Raw genomic sequence first — 27,485 nt, 5'->3', positions numbered from 1 at the left:
CACCAGCAATTGGAGCCTTTCTTCAGAAAGGAAAGTAATCTGATATTCTGTTCCGATATTGAGGGCCTCATGAATGCTTTAAAAATCACTCATGACCCACAAGAATGGAGACTATTTGTGGACTCTTCGAAACTGAATCTCAAGGCTGTGCTTTTGCACAATGGAAACATTCTTCCATCTATTCCAGTAGTGTATGCTGTCCACATGAAAGAGACATACGATAACTTAAGGCAGCTACTGAATTCCATTGAGTATAACAAGTACAGCTGGCACCTCTGTGGTGATTTGAAGGTAGTTGCCCTTTTAATGGGACTGCAGCAAGGATATACAAAATACATGTGTTTCTTATGCGAGTGGGATAGCCGAGCAAGGGAAATGCACTACATGAGGAAGGAATGGACTCACAGGCAGAATGTAGCCATTGGAGAGAAGAATATCCAACACCCAGCTCTGGTTGAGGCTCAGAAAATCTTGCTACCACCCCTTCACATCAAACTAGGTTTGATGAAGAACTTCGTGAAAGCCATTGACCGGACTTTGCCAGCATTCCGATACCTGCATGAAAAATTCCCTCGACTCAGCGAAGCAAAGATTAAAGAGGGAGTTTTTGTGGGTCCTCAGATTCGAGAGCTTTTCAAAGATGACCGGTTCAACAACTTGCTGGAAGGTGACGCGAAACAAGCATGGAATGCTTTTCGCCTAGTTTCTACAAACTTCCTCGGAAATGTTAGGGCAGAAAACTATAAGGAACTAGTAGAAGACATGTTGATGAAGTATAAGAAACTTGGCTGCAATATGTCTCTAAAGATTCACTTCCTTCATTCCCATTTGGATTTCTTTCCTAGCAACTGTGGTATTGTTAGTGATGAACACGGCGAACGTTTTCATCAAGATATCGCAACAATGGAACAAAGATACCAGGGAAAATGGTCCACTACAATGCTGGCTGACTACTGCTGGACACTCCTCAGAGATGCTCCCGAACAGCTGTACAAGAGACAGGCGAAGAAATCTAAGATGTAGTCAATGACTTGATTTTTTATAGGTAGGCTATTACAGTTGACCTTTTACTATTGGAATGCATTTCGTTATGTAAACGTTAATTTCTTGCAGATTACAAAAAAACTAGAGCCAATTTTGCAATTTGACTGTCATATTCGTGTTCAGCACATAAAAATTGATAAGAATTTACTAATTTTATTTCAGTAACATGACTTTTGTAAAAATTTGTTGTCCAGTGTGGTTAGTCAATAAATATTGCTTTACCATGCTTAATAACCATATATATAAATTGACTTTTTGACATCTGACTTTAATATGTTCATTCCATTGCAAATTGTTGTGAACCTTCACTTCAATGATTTTGTCTTGGGTAACCATTTGTAGACTGATTTCATTCAGTGTAAGACTGAAATTGTTAATTTCTGATTTTGATTGGGGTGGGGAGTAATCATTAATACTTTAGTCTTGTCTGTGTTTACTTTAATGCCATTTTCCTTACACCAGGTATCGAATCTAGGTAAAGATATTGGGAAGTAAACCTCTAGGTCTTTTTTTAAATGTCAGCAATCTAATCGAATTGTGTCATCAGCAAATAGGTTGGTAGATGAAATATGGCTGCTTATCTTCATTGTCAATCAGTGGTGGGACCAGGAATGATCCCAGCTGTACTTCACATGTAATTCATTTAACTCGAGAAAGATGCCATTTATTTTGAAACATTATTTTCTCTTTGTTAAGATAGGATGTAAACCAGTCAATTTTGGAATTGTCACATTGGTAAATGTTCAATTTATTTATAAGAACGTCATGATTAACAAAAGATTTTCTAAGATGAGAAAGTATGGATCCAGCTAATTTCCCTTGATCTAATGCAGTAATCTATCTTTCTATGATGGAGACCAGGTCTCACAAGAGTGGTTTTCTCTGAACCCTTATTGATTTTGGTGAATTAAGTTAGAGGTTGATAGGTTCATCAAAAAATTGTCGTGAACATGTGTTTGGGTATTTTTTGAAGATGTTTTGAAAGAGATGGAAATAAAGTGATATGGGTCTGTAATTATGTACATTTTTGTTGTTGTTGCCTACTTTGTGAATATGTATAACTTTTGCCAGTTTCCATGTCTGGAGAAACACTGAGGTGGATATGCTCATACTGCCAGACATTATATTTGCAGCAGCCCTCATGAGATGCTATCCAATTTTATCTATGCCAGTTGCTTTTGCTGTCTCAGTAGTTTGAAACACTTGTAGGACTTTTGCATTTGATAAATTAAAAATAAAACAGTTTGCAATATCTGCTGGAATTTTCTATAAAAGAGAAATTTCTTTGTTCAGTGGGATTGGAGTTTAAAATGGGTTCCTTAATTTTGGAAGATATAGTTACAGAAAATTCATTAAATGTGTTTGTTATTTTAACATCCTCATCAGTAATCTGGCCTTCTTGGTTAAGTTGTTGGATTTTGGATGATTTTATGGAATGTTTACTTGCACCTAGTTTGTTTAAAACTGTCCACATGGAATTCTTATTGCATTTGTTTTCTACAGCTGATTGATAGCAATTCCTCTTTGCCCCATTGATCATTTTGCTTGCTTTGTTTCTCCATGTTTTTTAATGTGCTTGTTGACCAACAGATTTGAAATAATCACAAGTTATCATGGGATCTAGAATGTCAGGAGTTAACCAACTAAGTTGGAAGTTCTTTTTCACTCTATGTCTTTTCAAAGGTAGATGTTTATCTACCACTTGCATAAAGGCTGTGGTGATTTATCATGAGCATCATCCACATTATCAGATATAAATAATATACTCCAAGGGACATTACTGAGATCTTCCAGAAATTTGCTTTCATCATATTCATTATTATTATGGATTTAACATCTGTTTTTAAACCTGATTTTTTTGGTTATGAAAATAGGAAAATGATCACTATATGTCCAAGGTATTTTTGTCCCATATTCTTCCATATTGGTATAGATATGACCTGAGTGTTTACATTGTCAGTTTTTCATGTCGGTTGGTCCACTAATTGGGTTAAACCAAAAGTATCTGTGAAATTTAGTCAATTTTTGTTAATCTTGTTATCCGTAAGATCCCTGTTGAAGTCACCTAAAATATATAAACAATTTGGGGCATCTGTCATGATACAGATCTTTATTCCATACTCTGTATTATGCACCCAGATTGGAACTGTGCAGGTGTTTTTGCTAATGTCAGACATTGATAGTATGAGATGCACTGAATCAGACTTGTATAAATTCACATTTATTTTAAATTTCACATACCTACCATGTTACTATATGTAGCATAAAAAAAATCTTTATATTTTAATCCCAAACCCTCAACATAGTCATGTTTATTAAAATTTAAAAAGTCCACTATTTCCAGGTAATCTTATGAAGTGAGAGAGATCCCTCTTGACACACAAACAATGCTTGTAACATGTTAAACAGTAAATAGTCATGATGCACATAGCATTACACTTGTTGCTGATGGACAATTATCAACTTGAGGCAATTTATACAGCTAATTGTCATCAAGGTGATAAAGGTGATCAGAGAAAAACAACTGCCATTCCACAGTTTACTTAATTAACTGTCAATAGCTAAGGTAAAGATATACAATGGTGTATATAGCAACTGTCAATAGCTAAGGTAATGATATACAATGGTGTATATAGCAACTGTCAATAGCTAAGGTAATGATATACAATGGTGTATATAGCAACTGTCAATAGCTAAGGTAATGATATACAATGGTGTATATAGCAACTGTCAGCATAGTTACACAATGGTTTATTCATTATCTGTCAACATAGTTTCACTAGTCTGCATTAGTAGAGATGCAGAAAGTTGAGTTTCAATGCCAAGATCAATTCAACAAGCTCTTCAGGGAAGTTTAAACAACTACACCATTCAGTCTCTACCAGTTGCAAAGATGAACACTAATGATGTCTGCATCATGAAAGTTAGCAACTGTAAATTAATACTATGTCCAATGGATTTTGATGTCACAAACTTTGTAGGTTCTTTATTTAATGTCTGTGTGCTTGTGATTAGATAAGTGTGCAAGTGTGTGTGTGCATGTGTTTATGTATGTGTATGACAGGTCAAAGCCTATTTTGTTTGGAAGTACATTAAATACATCAAAGAAAACTGTGATCATTACATAACTGATTTTCAATTGTACAACATTGCTCCTATGGGTCATATGCACTGACCCCGCCTTTTGACCATAAACACACTTTTGGAGTCTCAAAATAAACCAGACCGCTCTGGTGGCCTGGTGGTTAGAGTGTCCACCTTGGATGAAGGAGGTTGCAGGTTTGAAACCTGGCTGAGTCATACCAAAGACATAAAAATGGTACTAGCAGCTGCCTTGCTTGGCACTCAGCAGTAAGAGGTTAGTATTAGAACTGTTTGGCCTGGTGTCAAGATAATGTGACTGGGTGGGACATGATGCAAAATGTTTATGGCATGATGACCCAGTGCTAGACATCACTATAAACTGCCACACTGCAGACATCGTAGTGATATGACTGAATTTTTTTTAAAGCTACATTAAAAAGTCCAAATCACACACACAAACACACACACACATACACAAAATGAACTGCTACACCATCAGAGTTTATGGATGACTTACATGTTTGGAAAGAAGGCAGGTATGATTTCATTAATAATCTTTAAAACAAAAATATTTAGAAAGTGTAAAATAGAAGGTATATAATAAATACAGAACCACATTTGTGTAGTGTTCCTAGTCAAGGGACATAACTCATTTAATATGTTACATGAATAGATCTCATCCCATATAAAACTTATTCTTTCCACTAACTTAGAGTAAAACATGTATGTAGGTTATGTATGTACATCAACCCATGATTCTGTCCATGTGTCCATTTGTGCATTGTTTATATCTCTGTCTGTGCATCAGCGTCACCTCCCTTTCCAGCCATAACTATACTACTAGATCCTATTGGCATCAAATTTGCAGTGTGTGATGAATATGTGCTGAGTAACAAAACCTGGTTTGCTGAGACCATCTTTTCAAGATTGATTAAAAATTCTTTAATAATCATGTTTGGGCTTTAATTTCAATACTTTAGCACTCATTGCTATGAAATTTTAACTGGTTAAGCATCTTGGGATGAAAATGTGTTGTATATTAAAACTAAGTTTGTCCTACTTTAAATTGTTTATTCAGCATTGCTGTTAAAAAAAATCCTTATTCTAATACCTTTTCATTTATAGCAATGAAACATATTCTGAGAATATGTCTTGGAATGAAGTTGTTTTGTGCATCAAAACTAGTTCAATGTGACTTTTTTCATAGTTATTTAAATGTCTTTTTCTTAAAAAAGCTTGTGTCCAGGCTGTTATTTATCTATTGCCACCAAATTTACATTAAGAATGTAGCTTGGAATGAGGTTATTTTGCACATTAAAACATGTTTGCTGTGAACTGTTCTCTATGATTTATTGGAGATTTCCTAAAAGAGACTACTAACTTGTACCACAGAAGTGGGGTTATCTTATGAGCATGATGTGACAGAACCAGGACACAATACCAGTAGATATAAAATAACTGACATGCAGATTGACTTCTAGATTTTACATCAACATAAATTGTATGTGTTTTAAGGAGACTGAAAAGATGAACATATGGATTTTTTTTAATACCTAATATGTAATCTCATCATTTTATTATAAAACAGCAACTTTTGAACATGAATCAGAATCTAATGGAATATGTTAAAATAATAATTAAGAAATACCAGCCAGTGTATTGTCAATGAAATGAAAATGGAAGAGTTGTATGGTTCAGAGGAATGAATTTTAAATATAAAATCCACAATCATTTTTAATATTGTTCATGGAATACTGAGTTGTGAACACTAATGACATTCATTGTGATTATTAAATTTCACATTTTAACAGGCTGTATATAGTTTTTCTGGTCCAGATTTCTTTTGAATAACTTTGTATTTTGTGAAAGGTGGAAAATGTACTATATGAGCATTAGAAGTGGCAATGACAAAAAACCATGCTCAGCCTGCAAAGAATTTCAAACTTCAGTTTTCCTGTGGCTGGGTTTTTAATGACTGCTGACTGATTTCCAATAATTAATCATGCTATATTCACTTTGAGGAGGAAGTTCCTGCCTTGACCTTCAGATTTATTCCTGAGCCTTATATTTCTTAGTTGGTGGTATTTTAGAATTGGAAGAAAGCACATTTGAGCATTTTGATACAAATTGAATAAACAATATATGAACAGCCCTTAAATATTCATCTAAAATCATCTTGAAAAATTCAATTTCAACTATATAATCAAGAAATCTCAAAATACTAACTCACATATTTCTGCTAAAATCATTTTTGGCTCAATGTCTTCTTTTAATCTCACCTTTGCAAAAGGTCTGCCAGATTTTAAAGGCTATAAAGCCATCAAGGACCAACATGGATAACTTTATTACTTATAACATGTCATAAAACATTCTGCATTTGCCATTAAACTCTCCAGATTACAACAATAAGGTAATCTATTAACAGGTTGCTGTGTACTCATTTTAGTCTTCTTCCGCTGCTTTGGTATAACATTTCCAGTTCCCAGTAGACTGGTTCCCACTGGTTTATGTAATGTTTGGACAGAATACGTAAAATTTCAGGTTTAAAAAAAATTCTCACAATATTTTCTTTAAAAGTGGTAAATTTCAACTATAAAATGGTATATGTGGTCAATGGCCTTTTAAAATGGCATTTTTGTCCTATCACCTGTAGAATCACATGTATGTGTTGGCTCACAACTGTAGTTTTCCTGAGGCAACCAAAACTGTTTTGTGCATGCCTCTTGAGATAATAGAAAAAATGTTTGCAGATGGGAGATGATGCATGAAGGACAAATAGCCAATATCAAAGTTAGCTCCCTGTGCCTTTTCATCCAGGAGAGCTATCAGTAAAACAAAGTATATAAAATCTTCTTTTCAAAAGAACTGAATTTGATAAAATATGACAGAACATTCTGACACCAAGACCTTTTAGACATGTACAAATTATATCAAGGTCTCACCAGAAAACAACCAGTCATCAAGCATTTAAAATTTGTTCATATGATGCCAATATGTCATCCAATCAAACCTTTCAGTGATTTATCAAAAATTGCAATTTGGTCAAATTTGAGACAGAGTGCAGCGGCATCAAGACTTGTTGAGTTTGTTTGTACCAATAATGCCACCACCATATATGATACACTTTTAAATGACTTTTCATAAGCTGCTCAAAGAATTTTACCAAATTTGGCAGAGCACACTAGAATAAATTCCATTTAAATTTATATAAATTAATGCAATTTTACATGAAAAATGGCCAAATATAGTATAATGAAGAGAAAATCTATGCATCAATAATAAAATTTTAATGGGGACCAGCTGGCTTAAGCTCTTTATACTTGGGTTACATAACTTATTGATGTTTCATTTCCATTTAGGTCAGTGTCAGCAGGGCTGTCTTAGGGTGGTGCTCTCTACGGAAGCACTTTTCACTGTGGTTATTGATTGGCCATTTTGACAACCATTTGTGGTCACATGATGGCTTTTTTCCCAACCAATATTGGGAAATACTGAGTGTAACCCTCAGTTCAACAAAAGCAAGATATCAGACACAGGGGCTGCCATATTTAGCTGTGATTTCAGTAGCTCATTTCACATGTGAACAAGACTATGTTCTACAGCACCTTTTATGAAAGTAGCAAATTACACCCCAGCAAGAGGAAGATGGTTTCACATGGTCCTATTTTTAAAAACAATTTTTTTCTCTTTGATTTGTTATTAGTTAATAGTTTGGGGTAAAATTTAGAATGATTATACATGTATTTAAAGGAAATTGGACATTTGCTGATATAAAGTGATTTAGCTCTTATTGTCTTAATCCAGCCTGGTTTAGCCAATGGGGAGATGTAGCTGCCTGCAGTATTCAAGTAGCAATGATGTCACTGTTAATTCAAGTTTTGTTACATCATATGAAGCTTAGCATCATGATGAGGTTGTACACAGCAATCTGTGGAAGCCATGCTGTTGTGAATTTTCAGTTATCAAACACTGTCTTTCCATTATAATCCATTACCGGGGCCCCAAGTGGCCAAGTGGTCTAAAGCACTCACCGTTCCAAATCACTGCCATCTCACCTCTGTCTGCGTGGGTTTGAGTCCAAGACTCAGCTAGCATGGGTACATGGGAAAGCCTGCCAGTAGCTTCTCGTGGGTCGTTGCTTCTTCCCTGGGTTTTCCAGGGTCTTCCTCCACTAGTTATACTGGCCGCCATGTATAACCTATCTTGTGCTGAAAAATGGCGTTAAACCCTACAACAACAATTATCCATTACCTGGTATCTGATATTCAAGACATTGATTGTTTTTATTTTGTTGTATTAGCCATTTCTGCTCTGAGGTAGTGCTGCATTGAGTACTCATGTATCCAAGTTAAAGTCAGGTACATCTTATGCTCGAGTTCCAATTGGCATGAGGAGAATACTCAAATTTATTCAATATTTCACAAATTAAATTAACCACATTATGTGCATAAAATGATAATATTAAATATTATCAAGGTTTTTATTTTAAAAAATATAATGTCTTCAGATTGCCCATTTTTGTATCCATTTAGTATGGCATCCATGAGTATTATGTAAGAGAAGATAATAATTCAGTCATTGCAAAAATTAATTAACTTAAATTGAAAACCATGCCATACTTTGTTTTGTTTTTTTATTACATATGTTCATGGAGTCCTAATTAATACTACATATCAGGTAACATTTAATGTAGTGTTGGCAGACCTTTCATATCATGATCATACCTAATGGTACCATATATACTCAGTTGTAAGTCAAGTCCAAATTTAACAGCACAGGCCCAGATCTGCCATCGTATAATGCATTGTCATATCTGGCTTTGTGCAGTTTGTTAGAGCCAATCAGTATAACAGAGTATTATGTGACAGCAGATCAGGGTCTATTGTTGATTGCAATTGGACATTACTTATAAGCAAATATATATATATACTGTTCCATCACTGAAGGCATAATAAGAAACAAGACTATTGTTATAACCAATAAATACTTTTCTATTTTGAAACATTCAGAAAATTTTGTTCATGGGCATATTAACCCATTGTCTAACAAGGCTATAGTGTCAGGTCCTCATATTTTGTAGGCCCTCCTTTAGGTGGCACTCCACAGTTTCTTACTTTGCATAGATTGTTGTTGTTGCTGTTGTTGTAGGGTTTAACGCCATTTTTCAGCACAGGATAGGCTATACATGGTGGCCAGTATTAATGATGGAGGAAGAACCTGGAAAACATCAAAAAGAATTAGTGACCCATGGGAAGCTACTGGCAAGCTTTCTCACATACCCACACTGGCCCAACCTGTAAGCGCTTTAGACCACTCAGGGCCCCACTTTGCACAGGGTTTAATTTTCAAAATGAAAGAATTTCCCAGCTTTTCCTCACTAGTTATCATGGATATTTAAATAAAGACAAGGTGTGTCTATGGTATTGTTAAACACAATACATGTACCACCACAAGGTACGTTGTGTGAGTTATAGCAAAATAGGCATAATTAGGTTATTTTCATATGTACCATTAGAGTTAAAGTACCATATTGTTGAAAATATCTTGTATGATGATATGAAAGAGGGAAAGGCAATTGCACAAATTTTCATGTTTGTTTTGAGGTGGTGCTCTACATTTTCATGCTTTGCATATAGTTTGATTGTTTAAAGAAAAAGAATTTCCCAGGTTTCCCTCACTGGTTGTTCCTGACTTTTTACAAAGACCTTGTTTATCTTTGGTATTATTAAAAGTGTTATGTATATTGGATTTAATTTATATTTGATTTAATCTAATTGTTTGTTTGTTAATTTTAAACTTTGTATTCCATTACATGTTATAGTAATGTAATTTTGTTTACTGGAATTTGACATTTTCCAGAAATTAGTTTGATATGACTGTTTTGTTTTTTTTTGGAAACACCTAATTAAAAAAACTTTGTATCTTTATGCTGACTAGTTCCTGACCTTGATTCAAAATTAGTAACAAATGAAGTAAACAACTTCTTTTTTTTTATTTTCCTAGTGTGGCTTTATAGGGTGGACTTGAGGCTGTACTAGGTGTACATGACTTTACACATGTGAATAGCCTCTATTTCCAAATTCTGGTTTTAACGGAATTGCACAGTAACCAGATTTAATATTAATAGCAATGTTTTGAGAATTTAGTTAGATGGGTGTTTAAACATTTTGATGTCAAGGTGGTCTTTTTTCTGTTGTGACGAGTTGGAGTTACATTTTAATTTTTCTTCAAATTATTTGGATTCTAAAAGATTAATTCATTTCCCTGGAGAATATTCAAGTGCTCATACAGAATTCTTGGACAAAGACATTTATTGAAATTTTATTCAGAATTCAATCACCAGAATATTATTTTCTGTTGTACAACAAAGAACTGTATACACATCAGTACTCGCTGGCTATAGCATATGTCATCTCCTTCCATTTTAGATTTTTTCATTGGGACTTGAACTTAGATTCATTAGAACATTTTGTTATTAGGACTTCTAATTTTTAATTCTTGGATCATTCTTGGATTATTTTTGGATTTGATTCTTAAAACTGTAAGTTCTTTTTTCCATTTTTACCTTGTGTTTCTAGGTAAATAAATTATTTGTTAAATTTTACAAAGCTTGTTGTCTTCACTCTTTTCTTGTTACTGTTTGGAGAGCCTAAACACATAACAAAAGAACTGTTCATTCCCTTTGTGGTATATGATTGATGGTATAATTTGGGTTATAGAGTATATAAGCTTGGCCATACCTCAGATATGAACTTCTAAAGAAAACAAACTGATAAAATAAATAAATATATATATATATATATATATATATATATATATATATATATATTTCATTGCACTTTTAGAACTTGATATTGCCTACTCTGGCGAAATTCATTTTCCCTATCTTAATACTTGCTAACGTTAGTGTACTATGGACTAATTCAGGCCAAACTTTCAAGGACATGGGGGCAACCATTTCGATCAAATGTGTGCTTAGATCATGCATAATCTCCATGAGTAAATCATGTTACAAAATGTTCTTATATTAAGATACACTAATTACATAGATTTCTTTTTCACAATATAAGTTCTCAGTTCACTTCATTTTAGTTTATATGTATATTTTTTTTTTAAATTTAAAGAAATATACTTTGGTATACTTCCTTCAAGGTTTCTAAATTTGTATAAACTAGGTCCAGTATATGACATCGTTTTTATTCCTTGGGACTTGAATTACCTAATAACTTGTTAAGTTGGAGTGTGGTGTTACTATCAGAAGGCTTGCAATGTTTGAAAGCTGTGTTTGCCTAACAACAAAGCCCTTGGAAAGACTGTCACCTGAGTGTCATTTGTCTATTCAACAATATTTGTTTGCATACCTTTGTACCTCCAAAATAATGGCTTTGTTTAGGCTAATTGCTAATTGTGAAGGTGAAAACTAATTGACTTGAATGTGACTAGGATTCTACCTGTTGAAGACATGGTTTTCAGTACCACAAGGAATTTGCTATATATATAAGGGATTTTCTTTGCTTCCGACTGGCTACATAAATTAATTACCAAACAGGTCAGTAGTTTGTATTACGTACCTTATCAAGGAATATTTGTCTTGTGTGGTAAAAGGGGTTCTTTTTCTAATCTGACTTGATCTCCTGATTTCCCTGTTGGGAAGGTTCAAAGTGTAACAGTATCCAGGGAGAAATATTGTTCTTCATACTGCTCAGTGTTTTACAGGTTTATAAAATTGTAAATCTGGATTAGCAGATAGTACAAACTTATTCAGGTAATTTTTATAACAGACTCATATTTACATCTGCTAACTTGCTTGTCACTGGTTTTGAATTACAGGTCAAAGTTTCTTTTCTCACTGTATTGATCTTCTAATGAAATATTAATTTCTGTAAAGCTACATTTTCTGAGACAAAATATGTTTTTCTTTTTTTTGTTTAATCTTAGGCTGTTAAATGAAAATATGAATAATTAGTAGTCTCAGGTGGTTTGATTCAATTTTAATATTTGATCTGTCACAATACTGACTCGAATTGTCCTTTATCAGGATGATTTTTGAATACAACATAAACTAAATGATATAATCGGACCCAAAATATACATTTTCTTACAGTAAATATGAAAAATATTAAATTTCATATTTACTAGCTCATTATTAGAGTGTCATTGCAAACAACAAAGATCTTGATTTTCCATAGCATAATCCATCAGCAGATCAGGGTCTATTTTGTCTATATTACTGATTGCTCCTAACAAAATAATGCACTGGCAGATCTGGGTCATTGCAGTTTGCAGTGGGACTAATCTCAACTTACAAGCTTCTATATACGGTATATTTTCCTGGCAAATAAATTTTTATTCCGGTTTTTATCAACTAACATTCTGAAGTTCCAACTTCAATAATTGTCTGGCCTGAATTGACCTAGAACAGAGGTGTCCATGATTACTCATTAGCACAGAACATCATATCATTGTATTTAAGTATTAGTGTAGTGTAAATCTTGCATTGTATACTGAAAATTGCTTGAGAATTCTATGATGATTTGAATTTGTATATGATATTGGTCAGCAGTCCATAGATATTGGTACATGTTAGGCTTTGACTGACACATTACATTAAATGACATATGGGGATGCATGGATATTACATGTACTTTGTGACAGACATTGGTAGCATCAAGATTAGGATTCAGAATGCAGATTTAAATTTGCGTCATTGTACAAAACCATATTTTCATGGCTACCGCATACGGAAAATTGTTACTGTGACCATATAAATATAGTTACCACATATAGATTCAGGTAACATAAACCATTTTTGGCTTCCGCGCTACGAGGATTAAGTTGTCCATCGTTTATGGTGGAGATGTTATAATGAGCCTAAGTTTTATTGTGATATCATGATTATTTTTATGATATCACAAAAACAATGCAGTGTATATATTAGCAATAAGTCCTTTGCTAATAAGCATGCTGAAGACACATACTGGGACAATTGTTATGGTCAAGGTTAGAGCTTGTCAAGAAAATTAATTTTTTCCCCAAATGACCATTACTTGAAGACTGTTGCTATTATCTCTATGACAATGTGTAATTTGTACATGATGCCAATACAGAGGACACAGCTGATTACAGTAAACATAATACTTTTACCTGTCATGAATTTGAGATGGATTATGAGGTTGGGAATTTAATCTCAAATATCTACAACAGTCCTAGAACAAAACTTCTCAATGGTAATATATACATGTATATAACATCACTATGATACAACAATCATCTTACCTGCACACACCAATCCCTATCCCCCTTGATCATGCACACATCCCCATTAGGTTCAGAATATAGTCACAGGTTTAAGCATTTGAGCACAGCAGACACAAGCATGACTGTTGGGTTGTTACGTTCCAGTCTTTTTTGGAGATGGTCGAAGGGGTGTAGGGGTAGGTGTGTGCACCCCAGCACAAGACATTGGCTAATCTTATAGAAATACATTCAATACAAAATACATGTATACATGTATGATATACTATGTTTATGAAGACCACTGTGATTGTGTTCATCTTTTTTTATTTAAGGCAATATTTTATTTTGATAATGCGATTTAAGTTAGACTGTTTTCACATATTTAGAGTTATGTCTCTTCTAAAGCAGAGACAAAACAATAATGATTCCTAAAGAATGTTTTTACTTCTATGTCCCTTTTAAATATTGATGAATCAGTTTATTTACCTTTATCTAAAGGTCACCAAATATAGCTGCAATTACTGCATTCTTGAATCTGTGATAGAGATGCTGTGCAAATAAATTGGAAGGTATACAAGTTGAATTTCACAGACTGGGTATAAGATGCCTTTACACTATTTACTGACTGAAGTCAAGATAACAAAACTTTCAAAGAAAATAGAAAATAAAAAATAGCTTCAGAACATTTGTAAATATTTAATACTGGCAGTTGTTGTGCATTTTTATGGATACATATCAAGGATATACTAATTTTCTGTTTACACGAACTTGTAAATTGACTTTCATTTTAATCAGACAGACTTCCAACCATTCAATGTAGCCAGCATGCAAGGCATGCTTTTACATGCATTAGGGTTTCCTCTCCAATTCTGTGCCATACATTCCTTACAAAAGCTGGTTACCAAATTAATAATTTTTGAATTACATTTTTTTCTCTCACTTTTTCAAAGTAAAATAGGCATTCATAACATTTGATCCAAACTTATAAGCTTGTATATATGGTATATTTTCCTGGCAAATAAATTTTTAATCCAGTTTTTATCAACTAATATTCTGAAGTTCCACAATTTTTATAACTTGCAAAGATGCATGAGCGACACCATCAGACTTTAACCCCATATCATGGCATGTCCCTAGGTGGTGGATCCTTGGTCCGGAACATTGGGGAAATTATGAACATCTCCATTTCCAAATCAAATAGAACAATATATACAGGCTGGCAAAGTTGTGATATCAAGAAGCAAAAAATAACCTTTGATTGATTGACTGACTGATTTTTTTTAATTGACTAATTAATTAATTAAGTAATTACTTAACGTATTTCAGGGCAAAGAATTCACACCCTATGACATAGCAGTTTCTCGTGGGTATAATGATCTTGCAGAATACTTAAGAGCCCAAGGTTGCTATTCATTGGTTGATTTGAATAACCTCGACAAGATTAAAGAGCAAGAAAGAGAAAGCAAGTCGGCAAAATCAACACGTTCCAAACGCTCGGTTAAGCTTGAGAAAACTCCAGAAGAAACTGATGAGCAGTTGAAAGTGGAAGCAGGCCCATCAACTAAACCAGACATTGTTCTTGTACCTGTGCCTGAACCTGTGCAAAAAGAGCACAAACCCAAAACTGCCATTGTTTCTGCTGCACCTGCTGGTACTGCTGTTGCACCAAAAGGGAAACATGAAGATGAAAAGCAGGTCATAAAGGACAAAGAAGACATACCCATTTTAATAGCAACTGAGCAGGAGATAAAAACTGTAGAAGATAAGGCTAAGGAATCAGAAAAAGTAGAGGCTTCTGTGAAGGACACCGAAGGTCAAGTCAAGACACCCATTTCTAGATCAAGAGTTTCACTGCAGGAGAAGGAAATTGACAGAGTTGAAACAACGTTACTGGATGAGGAGACTTTAAAAGAGCCTGAAAAATTGCAGAGAAAAGAAATACCCACACAATATCAGAAGGAAATCAGTGATAAAGGGTCCATGGAATCTGTGGAAGAACAGGAAACTACAGATGCCAAAGTATCCAAGGATAAAGGGAAGGCAAAGCAGAATAAAATGGCCTCTAAAGAGTCCCTTCTGTACAAATATTCTCGCGGTCCAAATAACATTAAAGCAGAAGAACGTGGGAAACGAAAGATGAAGAAACAGCATTTGCCTCAGTACCCAAAGAATGCGAATAAGTTGATAAATGCCATTCAGGAAAGTGTTCGCACCTATGAAAACTTGAGGAACAACTCTCGGCAGGCCCATCAGATGAAGCGAGCACAGCTTTACTCTGGTCCACTCCATGATATTGTGATGTTTGGCAAGTTGATGGATACCTACAGACATGGTGGGTTTACAACAATGGAGGAGGAGGATTTGGATAATCAACCAAATGACTGGGATGAATATTTACGTGGTAAGTACACTGATATTATAACCTTTAAACCTCAAAACTAAATGACACAGGATGTGAGTGATTCATTTTTTGTTTACTCAAGATGCATGAAGGCAAGTTGAAAAATGTTTTAATATTTCTGTTTAATTTTATCCTACATTTTCAGTTTTGCTTCATCATGGGCATTAAATTCAGGTATCTGGCACTTTGATAAGAATATTGTGGTTCTCCGTAGCATATTCAACCCAATTTTATACCTTTATTTGGGTCCTCTTTTCATACAAAAATGTACTTTTGTTTCACATTTCTCATACTTCATTACTGTTATCAGATATAAATAAAGTTCTCCCCAAAATTTTTGGTACTTGAGTTTTATCCCACTTTGTTCACTTCCCCAGAAGATTCTATTAGTCATTTTCTACACATTACTGGTAAACATCAGTCATCTATCACCATTGTTAGTGGTGGTGGCTCAGTGGTTACCCATGCTGGACTTGTGAAAGGGCGTTGATTCTAATTTTACTAGTGAATCAATCTGGCTTGAGTCCTTTGGCATCTCAATGGGCAAGGCACTTTCTCAGACTGCCTCAGCACTTATAATCCTACTTGTGTTTCTGTGCCATAAAACACCCTCACTTGTATACTTATCCTGACGTGTAGGTGGGTTGGTAAAGGCAAGTTTTCTAGAAAAAAATAGCAAGAAACTACAATCACCTGCTGGTCTTTGTTCATCAAGATGATAGGCAATTCTATTGTTTATTTAGGTCTAATCATACAATTATCTATTCTAAATAATCCATCTTGAGCAACAATTAAACTGTATCCACTGAAAACGACCTAGGGAACTGAGGTGGCTTAGTGGTTGAGGCACTGTGAAGTGGCTTAGTAGTTGAGGCACTGTGAGGTGGCTTAGCGGTTGAGGCACTGTAAAGTGGCTCATTGATTAAGCCTGACACTGTGAAGTGGCTCATTGATTAAGGCAGTATGAAGTGGCTCATTGATTAAGGCATTGGATTTTTTACCAGAAGGGCATTAATTTGATTTCAACCATCACATCAACCTGGATTAGTTACTGTGTTGTTTTACCAGACAAGGCACTTTCCTTGCCTTGGGACAGTATAGCCTTAAAACTGGTGCCCTGCCATAAAATAAAATAAAAAAAGCCAACCAGGTCTTAGTACATATAATACGCACCCAACCATCAGCAAAATACATCCAGACATGCTTCATAGAATACACTGGCAGACTGGTTTTATGTTGTCAGCATGACATCATACTGTTTCAAATGACAAGTTCATTGTCAATGAAAAGTACCCCTTTTTTAGGATATCTTTGTCTGATAATATGCCACCCTGTACATTCTTGACAAATATATTTGGCTGGTCTTACCATGGGAAAAGTACAGTAAGTAGACTGATTAGTGTAGATGAGGCATGTGCAACTTCCTCCAGGGTGTGCAGAATAAGTGATTTTTAAATCCTCGCCCTATGATTTAAATAAGTGGATAAAACCAGGTCACTGGCTGGATTCACTTTGTAGGCTGGAGTTGACACATGCCTGGTGTAGACCCTGTTCTGTAGTTTTGGTATTGGAATGGAAATTTAGGAATCAGTTATCAGAAGCTTATGATAATAATAATAATAATAATAATAATAATAATAATAATCATAATAATCATAATAATCAAAATAATAATAATAATAATAATAATAATAATAATCATCATCATCATAAGCATAACAATAATAACAATAATAATAATAATATTCATTTGTTCATTCTATCGACAATGATTTCATGGTCTTCATTTGCCAACATTTTCCATTATCTTTTATAACATAAATTGTTCCATTTGGCCTTCCTATTTGTCAACTATTGATCTAACTATGATGGATTGGCGAAACACTAAAAGTACACGTGACCTTTATTCATAAATTTCAAACTGACATCTTGAAAAAAATACAAGGATATCACAAATTAATATCTCAGAAACAACAACCAATATCACCAACCTTGTCATGACAGCAGAAGTTACATAACTTGTCAAACAGTATTAAAACAAAATTACTGTTGCTGATATCAACTCGACTTGCATGACAGTAAAAGATACCATGTGCAAAGCAAGTCCTATAGGAGACTGAACACTGAAAGAAACTTATCTACCATGGTATTTTATTTATTTCAAACAGTTACGAGAATTTTCCACATCAAACTCTGGACATTGCATTCATGATTGTATGTTTTACAACCAAAAATACAAGAAGGACTGAAAAAGGCTATCTAAATGTACAACTATCTATTTGACTGCGTACAGACTTAAGGCTATCTAAATGTACAGCTATCTATTTGACTACATACAGACATAAGGCTATCTAAATGTATAGCTATCTATTTGACTGCATACAGACTTAAGGCTATCTAAATGTACAGCTATATATTTGACAACATACAGACATAAAGCTATCTAACTGTACAGCTATCTATTTGACTACATACGGACATAAGGCTATCTAAATGTACAGCTATCTATTTGACTGCATATAGACATAAGGCTATCTAAATGTACAGCTATCTATTTGACTGCATACAGACTTAAGGCTATCTAAATGTACAGCTATCTATTTGACTGCATACAGACTTAAGGCTATCTAAATGTACAGCTATCTATTTGACTGCATACAGACTTAAGGTTATCTAAATGTACAGCTATATATTTGACTGCAGACTTATAATAATGATGCTAAAGATTGTTTTATAGAACAAATAAGTATTGATGAAATATAAGTCCTCATAATCATCCCTAGGATGGTATTGTGATTATAATTTGAAACAATCATTTGTGATTAGGAATTTTGAAGGGGTTAGTGGGAGAGAAATTTGTGTAATACAAAAGAAGAGTTACATAGGTTTATAGATTTATGAATTTATCATTCTACCCACAACTAATGCCCTGATGGAATGTGTGACAACTGATATGGGTCTATGCCATATGCAGTTTCATATGTGTTATACTCGAGCAAAAGTGGTCCCTCACTTTAAAGCACCTGTTTATAACACAGCTCTGATATACCACAGGTATGGACAGGAATCCCATTATACTGGGTTTAGTACAGTGCTGATATAACACAGGTATGGACAGGAATCCCATTATTCTGGGTTTAGCACAGTACTGATATAACACAGGTATAGTCATGGGTCCTATTAAACTGGGTATAACACAGTGCTGATATAATACAGGTATAGTCATGGATCCCATTATATTGGGTATAACATAGTCCTGATGTAACACAGGTATGGTCATAGATCCCATTATAATGAATATAACACAGCCCTGATACAGCACAGGTATGGTCATAGATCCCATTATAATGGGTATAACACAGTCCTGATATAACACAGGTATAGTCATGGGTCCTATTAAACAGGGTATAAAACAGTGCTGATATAATACAGGTATAGTCATGGATCCCATTATATTGGGTATAACATGGTCCTGGTGTAACACAGGTATGGTCATAGATCCCATTATAATGGATATAACACAGTCCTGATACAACACAGGTATGGTCATAGATCCCATTATAATGGGTATAACACAGTCCTGATATAACACAGGTATGGACAGGAATCCCATTATAATGGATATAACACAGCCCTGATACAACACAGGTATGGTCATAGATCCCATTATAATGGGTATAACACAGTCCTGATATAACACAGGTATGGACAGGGATCGTATTATAATGTTTCAATCAATATAATGTACCTCAGTATAAGTTAACCTTGCCTATATTAGAGTACTCTTATATGTCTGTGTTGAGCAGTGTTATTGTGAGGGAATATTGTAATTGTATCAAATAACCATGCTGTTTTTGTGAGAGATTTTAACTATACATGTATTAAACCAGGAGTTTCAATAGCAACCTGTGATAGGTAATTGTGGTTTAAATGTTATAAGTTGCAAATATTTGTGTATTTAAGAAACAGGTGTTAGTGCTGAGAGCAAATTAAATATTTTTTTTATTTGCTCTATTTGGTCAAACATTTTTAATAAGCACAGTATACATCTGATAATTCCATACACAAACCTAAAGGAACATCAATTTTATCTACATATATAGGACATTGTCCACCTTTGGATAAAGGTAAGTATTCTGTTGAAATGTGTTTTTGTGATAAATACAGATGAATTTGGGAAGGAAAAGGCATTGCACTGGACTTTTAAAAGTGTTTAGATGGTGTCAGATGTTTTAGATGGTGTCAGATGTTTTGATATTTTTATGGGATGGGCTAGTTACACACAGAAGAGATTTACCACATTTTCTGTTTACTTATCTCCATGTTTTAGTGGGAGATATTGTAATACACTCGATTTATCATCCATCAATCTGCCTGTAACTCCATCTCCTCTAAAACAGGTGGATAAAACTTCACCAAATTAGATTAGCCATCTGTGGGAGTAGTTAGATTCTGGAACCTCTTGCTTGAGTTCTTGGGAGGGGGTCTAAGGTCAAATATTATATCATCAAAACTTCAATTACAGTAATATTTTCAAATACATTTTGCAACCTAACTTTATGCATGCAGTTATAACAGGTGAGACAGTAGTATATTTTAATTGATTTGGGCTTATAACCTCTGGGTGATCAGGTGGTGAAAGTGGGATATGTAATAAAAACATGGAGATTTGATATGGCAAATTAAATTTCTTTTTAATAAATAAACAAGAGTATTTTATTATCAGACTAAATCCTTATTTATGTATAATTTTAATGAAAAATGATGCACCTGTTGACAGAAATGTACCAGGGAATTGAAATGCACTTGAACCTTTTTATATAAGCCGAAAGGCAAACATATTTGGGGGAAAAAAACTCTATTCAAATAGAACAAAATATGTGTACATATTTATGGTTATTTGGATTTAAATTGCTACTTTGTGTTACATGTTTCACAACATTCAGTAAATATTTGTTCTTATTATTAGGCTTTGAATTAATTAAAAAAATCAAATACTGGAACCGACAGCAGGTTTCTTTTAAATTACTCCATAGCTCTTGATGACAACTGAAAGATATTTTCATTTTTGGTAAAACTGTTTTCTAAAATGTTCTTGCAAATTTGCGATATCTTGCATTTTGGAGAAACTGTACTTTCAGACAATTCAGGTTTGACTATAAAGAAGTCAGTCTTTAACTCAAAAACTGACACTCATTATTGTAACAACTGGTGTTGAATGCATACATGACATGTATGACTTTTACCTATAGGTTCATATTATTCAAAAATAAATAAAATGAATGAAAGAAAAATTTCAAAGTAATAATTTATGATAACCAGAATGTTTCAGAAATAATGCTTTGAAAATTATGCTATTACTGTAAAAGCTGAGTTGTAGTTTGCTTTGATGTAGCGACCTTACACCATACCTGTCAATTTTCACGCTGGGAGGAAAAGACAACCTCCCGATTGGGGGGGGGGCTCCGATTTTTGCAGAGAACTTCCGATTATTACATTAAAGTCTTCGATTTTCATTTCTTCTAAAGAAGAAAAGTCCTACATGTTCTGTTGCATCACCTGTGAATTATTGTTGTGACGAAATAATTACTTTACTTGAAAGAATTCGCTTCACTAAATAGAATGTTAATTTTAAACATTATTCACATAAATTAATTACTTTTTTACCTCTACAACAATACAAAAAGAAAAAATAATCCAGAGCAAAAAATAAACCACAACAATAAAATTGTCTACAATTAATATCAATCCCAAGAATGATCACAATGAATGCTGTAACTCCATATGCTATAGCCCATTCCCACAAAAGAAAATTACAAGAGTGAACACCTGGCATTTTTATACCATATATACCAATGATAATTACCCTCATTAAATTAAAAGAAGGAATAAAAAAAATGCCACGCAGCAAATGTGTCCTCAAAAAACTAATTCAGAATACATGTTTTATAGTAAACAATACTAAATGCTTTATGAGTAAGGGAATAAGGATCGGATATACAACAAGGGGAAAATACAATTAGTTCATACGCATGCCTTAAACCCCGTTTTACCAAACTGCGGTAATCATGCTAATATTATGGAATAAAAGGCAATTGCACATCAATGTACTGATGTAGTTGCTGGTCAAAATTCCCTCTTAACACAAGCCAGTTTCAGGGTTTTAATGATTAACTGACCCGTACTGCTGTTGCAAAATGAAAGACAATTCACTGACTATCAACATAGCAGATGCCAAAACATCAAGCTTTACATTGTGTGGAAAGTTATGATGATTGTTCAGCCAAAACACAAAACTAAAATTGACTGATGTTGATCTTAGTTGATTTATATGAGAATTTTAGCCTTTATTATTACCACTTTTCTTGAACACGTAAATTATGATGGTTATGTGCCTTATACAATTAAACCTGCGTACCTTTTTAAAAATATTACCTCAATTTGTAGGTTTGCTTATATCATTGAAAATGAATAACTTGTGAGCATGTGATTCAACATAAATGAAACAGCTTTTAAGGACTAGCATAACTTACTCTATGCTAAATGTATTACAAGTATAATTTTTACAGTACACAGAACTTGTTAAATACATTGAAGACCTGCCTGAATTAACTGAATTTTAGTGAAGTTATTAATTGCAGCAGTTCCAAATTCTTATCCTAAGATTGGACATAGCATTTTTCAAGTCTTGTAGAATTATATATTTTCAATCCAAATGATTGCCAATAGCAGTAATAGAAATTGTCTAAAAAACAATGTTGACTGGCCCCTGTTAATATATAAACTAAACATTGTGGCCTTGAATTTATTCAGTTTGAATTTTTGTGACTGGGAATTGGTTTTAACCTTTAGACTTGAAGCTGGCATGGAGATAAGTCAATGTGCACCCACCATTCCCTACTGAGGCATCAGATTGTGTTCTATCATGTCTGTTTCTCTGTCATTCTGTCTGTCCATCCTGGAAGTCCATCATGAATTTCATTTCTGCTCGGTAGCTTTTCAGGGGCTTCATGAATTAGAACCAACTTTAGTACTGGCAATGATCTGTGCAAAGTTTGATTTTTGTCCATTTCCTTTTTGCTTTGAGTTATAGCCTCTATTTGACTCAGATCACTCATGCATCATGAGTTTTATTTCTTCTTAGTAATTTAAAGAACTTCATAAACTGAGGGATGGGTGTTTCACTTGAATTGAAAACGATGTGAACTAAGTTTAATTTTCACATACATGTATTTAAATTTGACTTGTAACAGCCCTTAAGTAGGAAATTTGCATAGAATAAGTAAGAAATGTGCATAACAATCTCTCAATCCACTCAGTTACCTCTGAAGGACTTGAAACCAAGTTTGGTGTCATTGCAGTATGCTAATAAGGCATAGTTAACTATATTTTTACCTGTTTTTGTTAAATTTTAAAGACTTATGCCCATGAAAGACTTCATAATTTAACATTGCATCATGAACTAATTAATTAAATTAATTTAATTAAATCATACTGACAGGGATCTCTGTGTCCCCTGAACATATTTCTGGTTAGTACTATAGTAAAACTTGTTTTGGGAGAGCACCCAATCTGCCATTGAAGCCTGGTCCTTTAAGACAGTTGGTCTCTCATAGGAGGTCATTTCTCAAAGTAATAATAGTTTGTGTAATAATTATCTGGTCTCTTAACATAGATTGTGTCATCCAGACAAATTTTACTGTACCTAATGCACTATTACAAAATTTTCTGGAATAATTTTATATTCAAAGTTGAGTTAAATGAAGTAAAATTTCCAAAAACACTCATATGTAAGAGTGAGATGGAGCTTTCAGCTCACAAAGTTTTATGAATTCAAGGCTTGGTTAATTACTGTAGATTTGACTTATCTTGGTTATGGGTAAGTCGGTGGTGGTGAGTGGATATTTTTTTCAGTGTGTAACTTGTTGGGAAAAATGTATGTTTTGTGCAAAGGTATTTCTAGTCAGTTTCATCTACAAATAACCTGTGATGGACTGTCTGGCCATGTAATTGTTTTACATACATGGCCACAGATCTCAGTTGACAAGAAAACAGTTACTTGGGCAAGGTACATCACTCCAGTTGCCTTGACACTAAATAATCTGTCTTGCTGTGCTGTAAAACACCAACCAAAACCAACTTGAACACATATCTACATGGATCGAGTTTTGCACATCTAAAAACATGATTCGGCTTGTTCATATTTTTCTTTTATTGTCTCTGAATAATTTGCTGATTGCTAAGATTTGACACTGATATGTCTTGTGAATTAAAATCATATCTGATTGAATATGCTTGTAGTAGCAAACAGCATATATCTAATGCATCAACACACACACACACACACACACACATACACACACACACTAATCTATTTAGATATCACTTTATCTTACAGTTTTTAAAGTTAACAAAAGAAAGTAATGAACAGGTGTAATTACATTTTTAGAGTTGAAATTTAATATGTTAAAAGAGGGATATAAGTTTTATTTTGGTTCACAGCTTTGTCCGCATTGTAGATCCCATTCATGCATAAAAGATCCCACTAATGGTTTGCTTGTCATATCAGTTTGCAGTACAGTGAGAGAGATATCGATGGCCACTTGTATAAAAGTTTGATTGTATCAGACTATGGAAACCATTGTAGATAAGTCAACCAATACTTGAGAAGGATTGATTCAAGTATTCACTGATTCATTCATGTAAATTTTAGCATTTTTAAATAAATATTCTAAGAATGGCTTTCATGGAAATTTTAACATTTTAAAATAAATATGCCAAGAAGGGCTTTCATGGAAATTTTAGCATTTTAAAATAAATTTGCCAAGAAGAGCTTTCTTGGAAAGTTTAGCATTTTAAAATAACTGCACAGAAGGGCTTTCATGGAAATTTTAGCATTTTAAAATAAATGTGCCAAGAAGGGCTTTCATGGAAATTTTAGCATCTTAAAATAAATTTGCCAAGAAGGGCTTTCATGGAAATTTTAGCATTTTAAAATAAATGCTCAAATAGGCTTTCATGGAAATTTTAGCATTTTAAAATAAATATGCCAAGAAGGGCTTTCATGGAAATTTTAGCATTTTAAAATAAATATGCCAAGAAGGGCTTTCATGGAAATTTTAGCATTTTAAAATAAATGTGCCAAGAAGGGCTTTCATGGAAATGTTAGCATTTTAAAATAAATATGTCAAGAAGGGCTTTCATGGAAATGTTAGCATTTTAAAATAAATATGACAAGAAGGGCTTTCATGGAAATTTTAGCATTTTAAAATAAATATGCCAAGAAGGGCTTTCATGGAAATTTTAGCATTTTAAAATAAATGCTCAAATAGGCTTTCATGGAAATTTTAGCATTTTAAAATAAATATGCCAAGAAGGGCTTTCATGGAAATTTTAGCATTTTAAAATAAATATGCCAAGAAGGGCTTTCATGGAAATTTTAGCATTTTAAAATAAATATGCCAAGAAGGGCTTTCATGGAAATTTTAGCATTTTAAAATAAATGCTCAAATAGGCTTTCATGGAAATTTTAGCATTTTAAAATAAATATGCCAAGAAGGGCTTTCATGGAAATTTTAGCATTTTAAAATAAATATGCCAAGAAGGGCTTTCATGGAAATTTTAGCATTTTAAAATAAATATGTCAAGAAGGGCTTTCATGGAAATGTTAGCATTTTAAAATAAATATGTCAAGAAGGGCTTTCATGGAAATTTTAGCATTTTAAAATAAATATGCCAAGAAGGGCTTTCATGGAAATTTTAGCATTTTAAAATAAATATGCCAAGAAGGGCTTTCATGGAAATGTTAGCTTTTCAAAATAAATATGCCAAGAAGGGCTTTCATGGAAATGTTAGCATTTTAAAATAAATGCTCAGAAGGGCTTTCATGGAAATTTTAGCATTTTAAAATAAATGTGCCAAGAAGGGCTTTCATGGGAATTTTAGCATTTTAAAATAAATATGCCAAGAAGGGCTTTCATGGAAATTTTAGCATTTTAAAATAAATGTGCCAAGAAGGGCTTTCATGGAAATTTTAGCATTTTAAAATAAATGTGCTCAGAAGGCTTTTCATGGAGGAAATTTTAGCATTTTAAAATAAATGTGCTCAGAAGGGTTTTCATGGAAATTTTAGCATTTCAAAATAAATGTGCCATAAAGGTCTTTCATGGAAATTTTAGCATTTTAAAATAATGTGCTCAGAAGGGTTTTCATGGAAATTTTAGCATTTTAAAATAACTGCTCAGAAGGGCTTTCATGGAAATTTTAGCATTTTAAAATAACTGCTCAGAAGGGCTTTCATGGAAATTTTAGCATTTTAAAATAAATGTGCCAAGAAGGGTTTTCATGGAAATTTTAGCATTTTAAAATAACTGCTCAGAAGGGCTTTCATGGAAATTTTAGCATTTTAAAATAAATGTGCCAAGAAGGGCTTTCATGGAAATTTTAGCATTTTAAAATAAATATGTCAAGAAGGGCTTTCATGGAAATGTTAGCATTTTAAAATAAATATGTCAAGAAGGGCTTTCATGGAAATTTTAGCATTTTAAAATAAATATGCCAAGAAGGGCTTTCATGGAAATTTTAGCATTTTAAAATAAATATGCCAAGAAGGGCTTTCATGGAAATGTTAGCTTTTCAAAATAAATATGCCAAGAAGGGCTTTCATCGAAATGTTAGCATTTTAAAATAAATGCTCAGAAGGGCTTTCATGGAAATTTTAGCATTTTAAAATAAATGTGCCAAGAAGGGCTTTCATGGGAATTTTAGCATTTTAAAATAAATATGCCAAGAAGGGCTTTCATGGAAATTTTAGCATTTTAAAATAAATGTGCCAAGAAGGGCTTTCATGGAAATTTTAGCATTTTAAAATAAATGTGCTCAGAAGGCTTTTCATGGAGGAAATTTTAGCATTTTAAAATAAATGTGCTCAGAAGGGTTTTCATGGAAATTTTAGCATTTCAAAATAAATGTGCCATAAAGGTCTTTCATGGAAATTTTAGCATTTTAAAATAAATGTGCTCAGAAGGGTTTTCATGGAAATTTTAGCATTTTAAAATAACTGCTCAGAAGGGCTTTCATGGAAATTTTAGCATTTTAAAATAAATGTGCCAAGAAGGGCTTTCATGGAAATTTTAGCATTTTAAAATAAATGTACTCAGAAGGGTTTTCATGGAAATTTTAGCATTTTAAAATAACTGCTCAGAAGGGCTTTCATGGAAATTTTAGCATTTTAAAATAAATGTGCCAAGAAGGGCTTTCATGGAAATTTTAGCATTTTAAAATAAATGTGCTCAGAAGGCTTTTCATGGAGGAAATTTTAGCATTTTAAAATAAATGTGCTCAGAAGGGTTTTCATGGAAATTTTAGCATTTTAAAATAACTGCTCAGAAGGGCTTTCATGGAAATTTTAGCATTTTAAAATAAATGTGCCAAGAAGGGCTTTCATGGAAATTTTAGCATTTTAAAATAAATGTGCCAAGAAGGGTTTTCATGGAAATGTTAGCATTTCAAAATCAATGTGCTCAGAAGGGCTTGTAGCAATATAATGCATTAGCAGCATCATGGGTTAAGAGTGACCCAGCTAGAGAGGAACAGGGAGGCATGGTGCCCGGAGCCCCACCCACTGGTCTTCAGTTTGCTTCCCAACCCTTTTTATAATTGAAAAATTTAAGTAATATGTGTTTACCAACATCGTGTCCCTTCCATACAAGCATGCTGT

At 33.5% G+C, this 27,485-nt stretch overlaps 1 protein-coding gene across 1 annotated transcript in view; it reads left to right on the top strand.

Moving 5' to 3' along the window:
• The window catches only part of LOC149805242 (uncharacterized), a 133,322-nt gene that overhangs the window by 55,288 nt on the left and 50,549 nt on the right, over positions 1-27,485 (top strand). Inside the window, exons 9-10 of the mRNA XM_089948790.1 lie at positions 14,692-15,766; positions 19,870-19,893. Coding sequence (XP_089804916.1) covers positions 14,692-15,766; positions 19,870-19,893 — 1,099 coding nt within the window. The remainder of the gene's footprint in view (positions 1-14,691; positions 15,767-19,869; positions 19,894-27,485) is intronic.

Source organism: Sinohyriopsis cumingii, chromosome 2 (assembly GCF_028554795.1).
Source record: "Sinohyriopsis cumingii isolate HCF-2022 chromosome 2, ASM2855479v2, whole genome shotgun sequence".
Classification (NCBI taxonomy): Eukaryota; Metazoa; Mollusca; class Bivalvia; order Unionida; family Unionidae; genus Sinohyriopsis; species Sinohyriopsis cumingii.
Note: the sequence above shows the minus strand (reverse complement) of the source record. Positions and strands in the feature narration are given on the sequence as shown.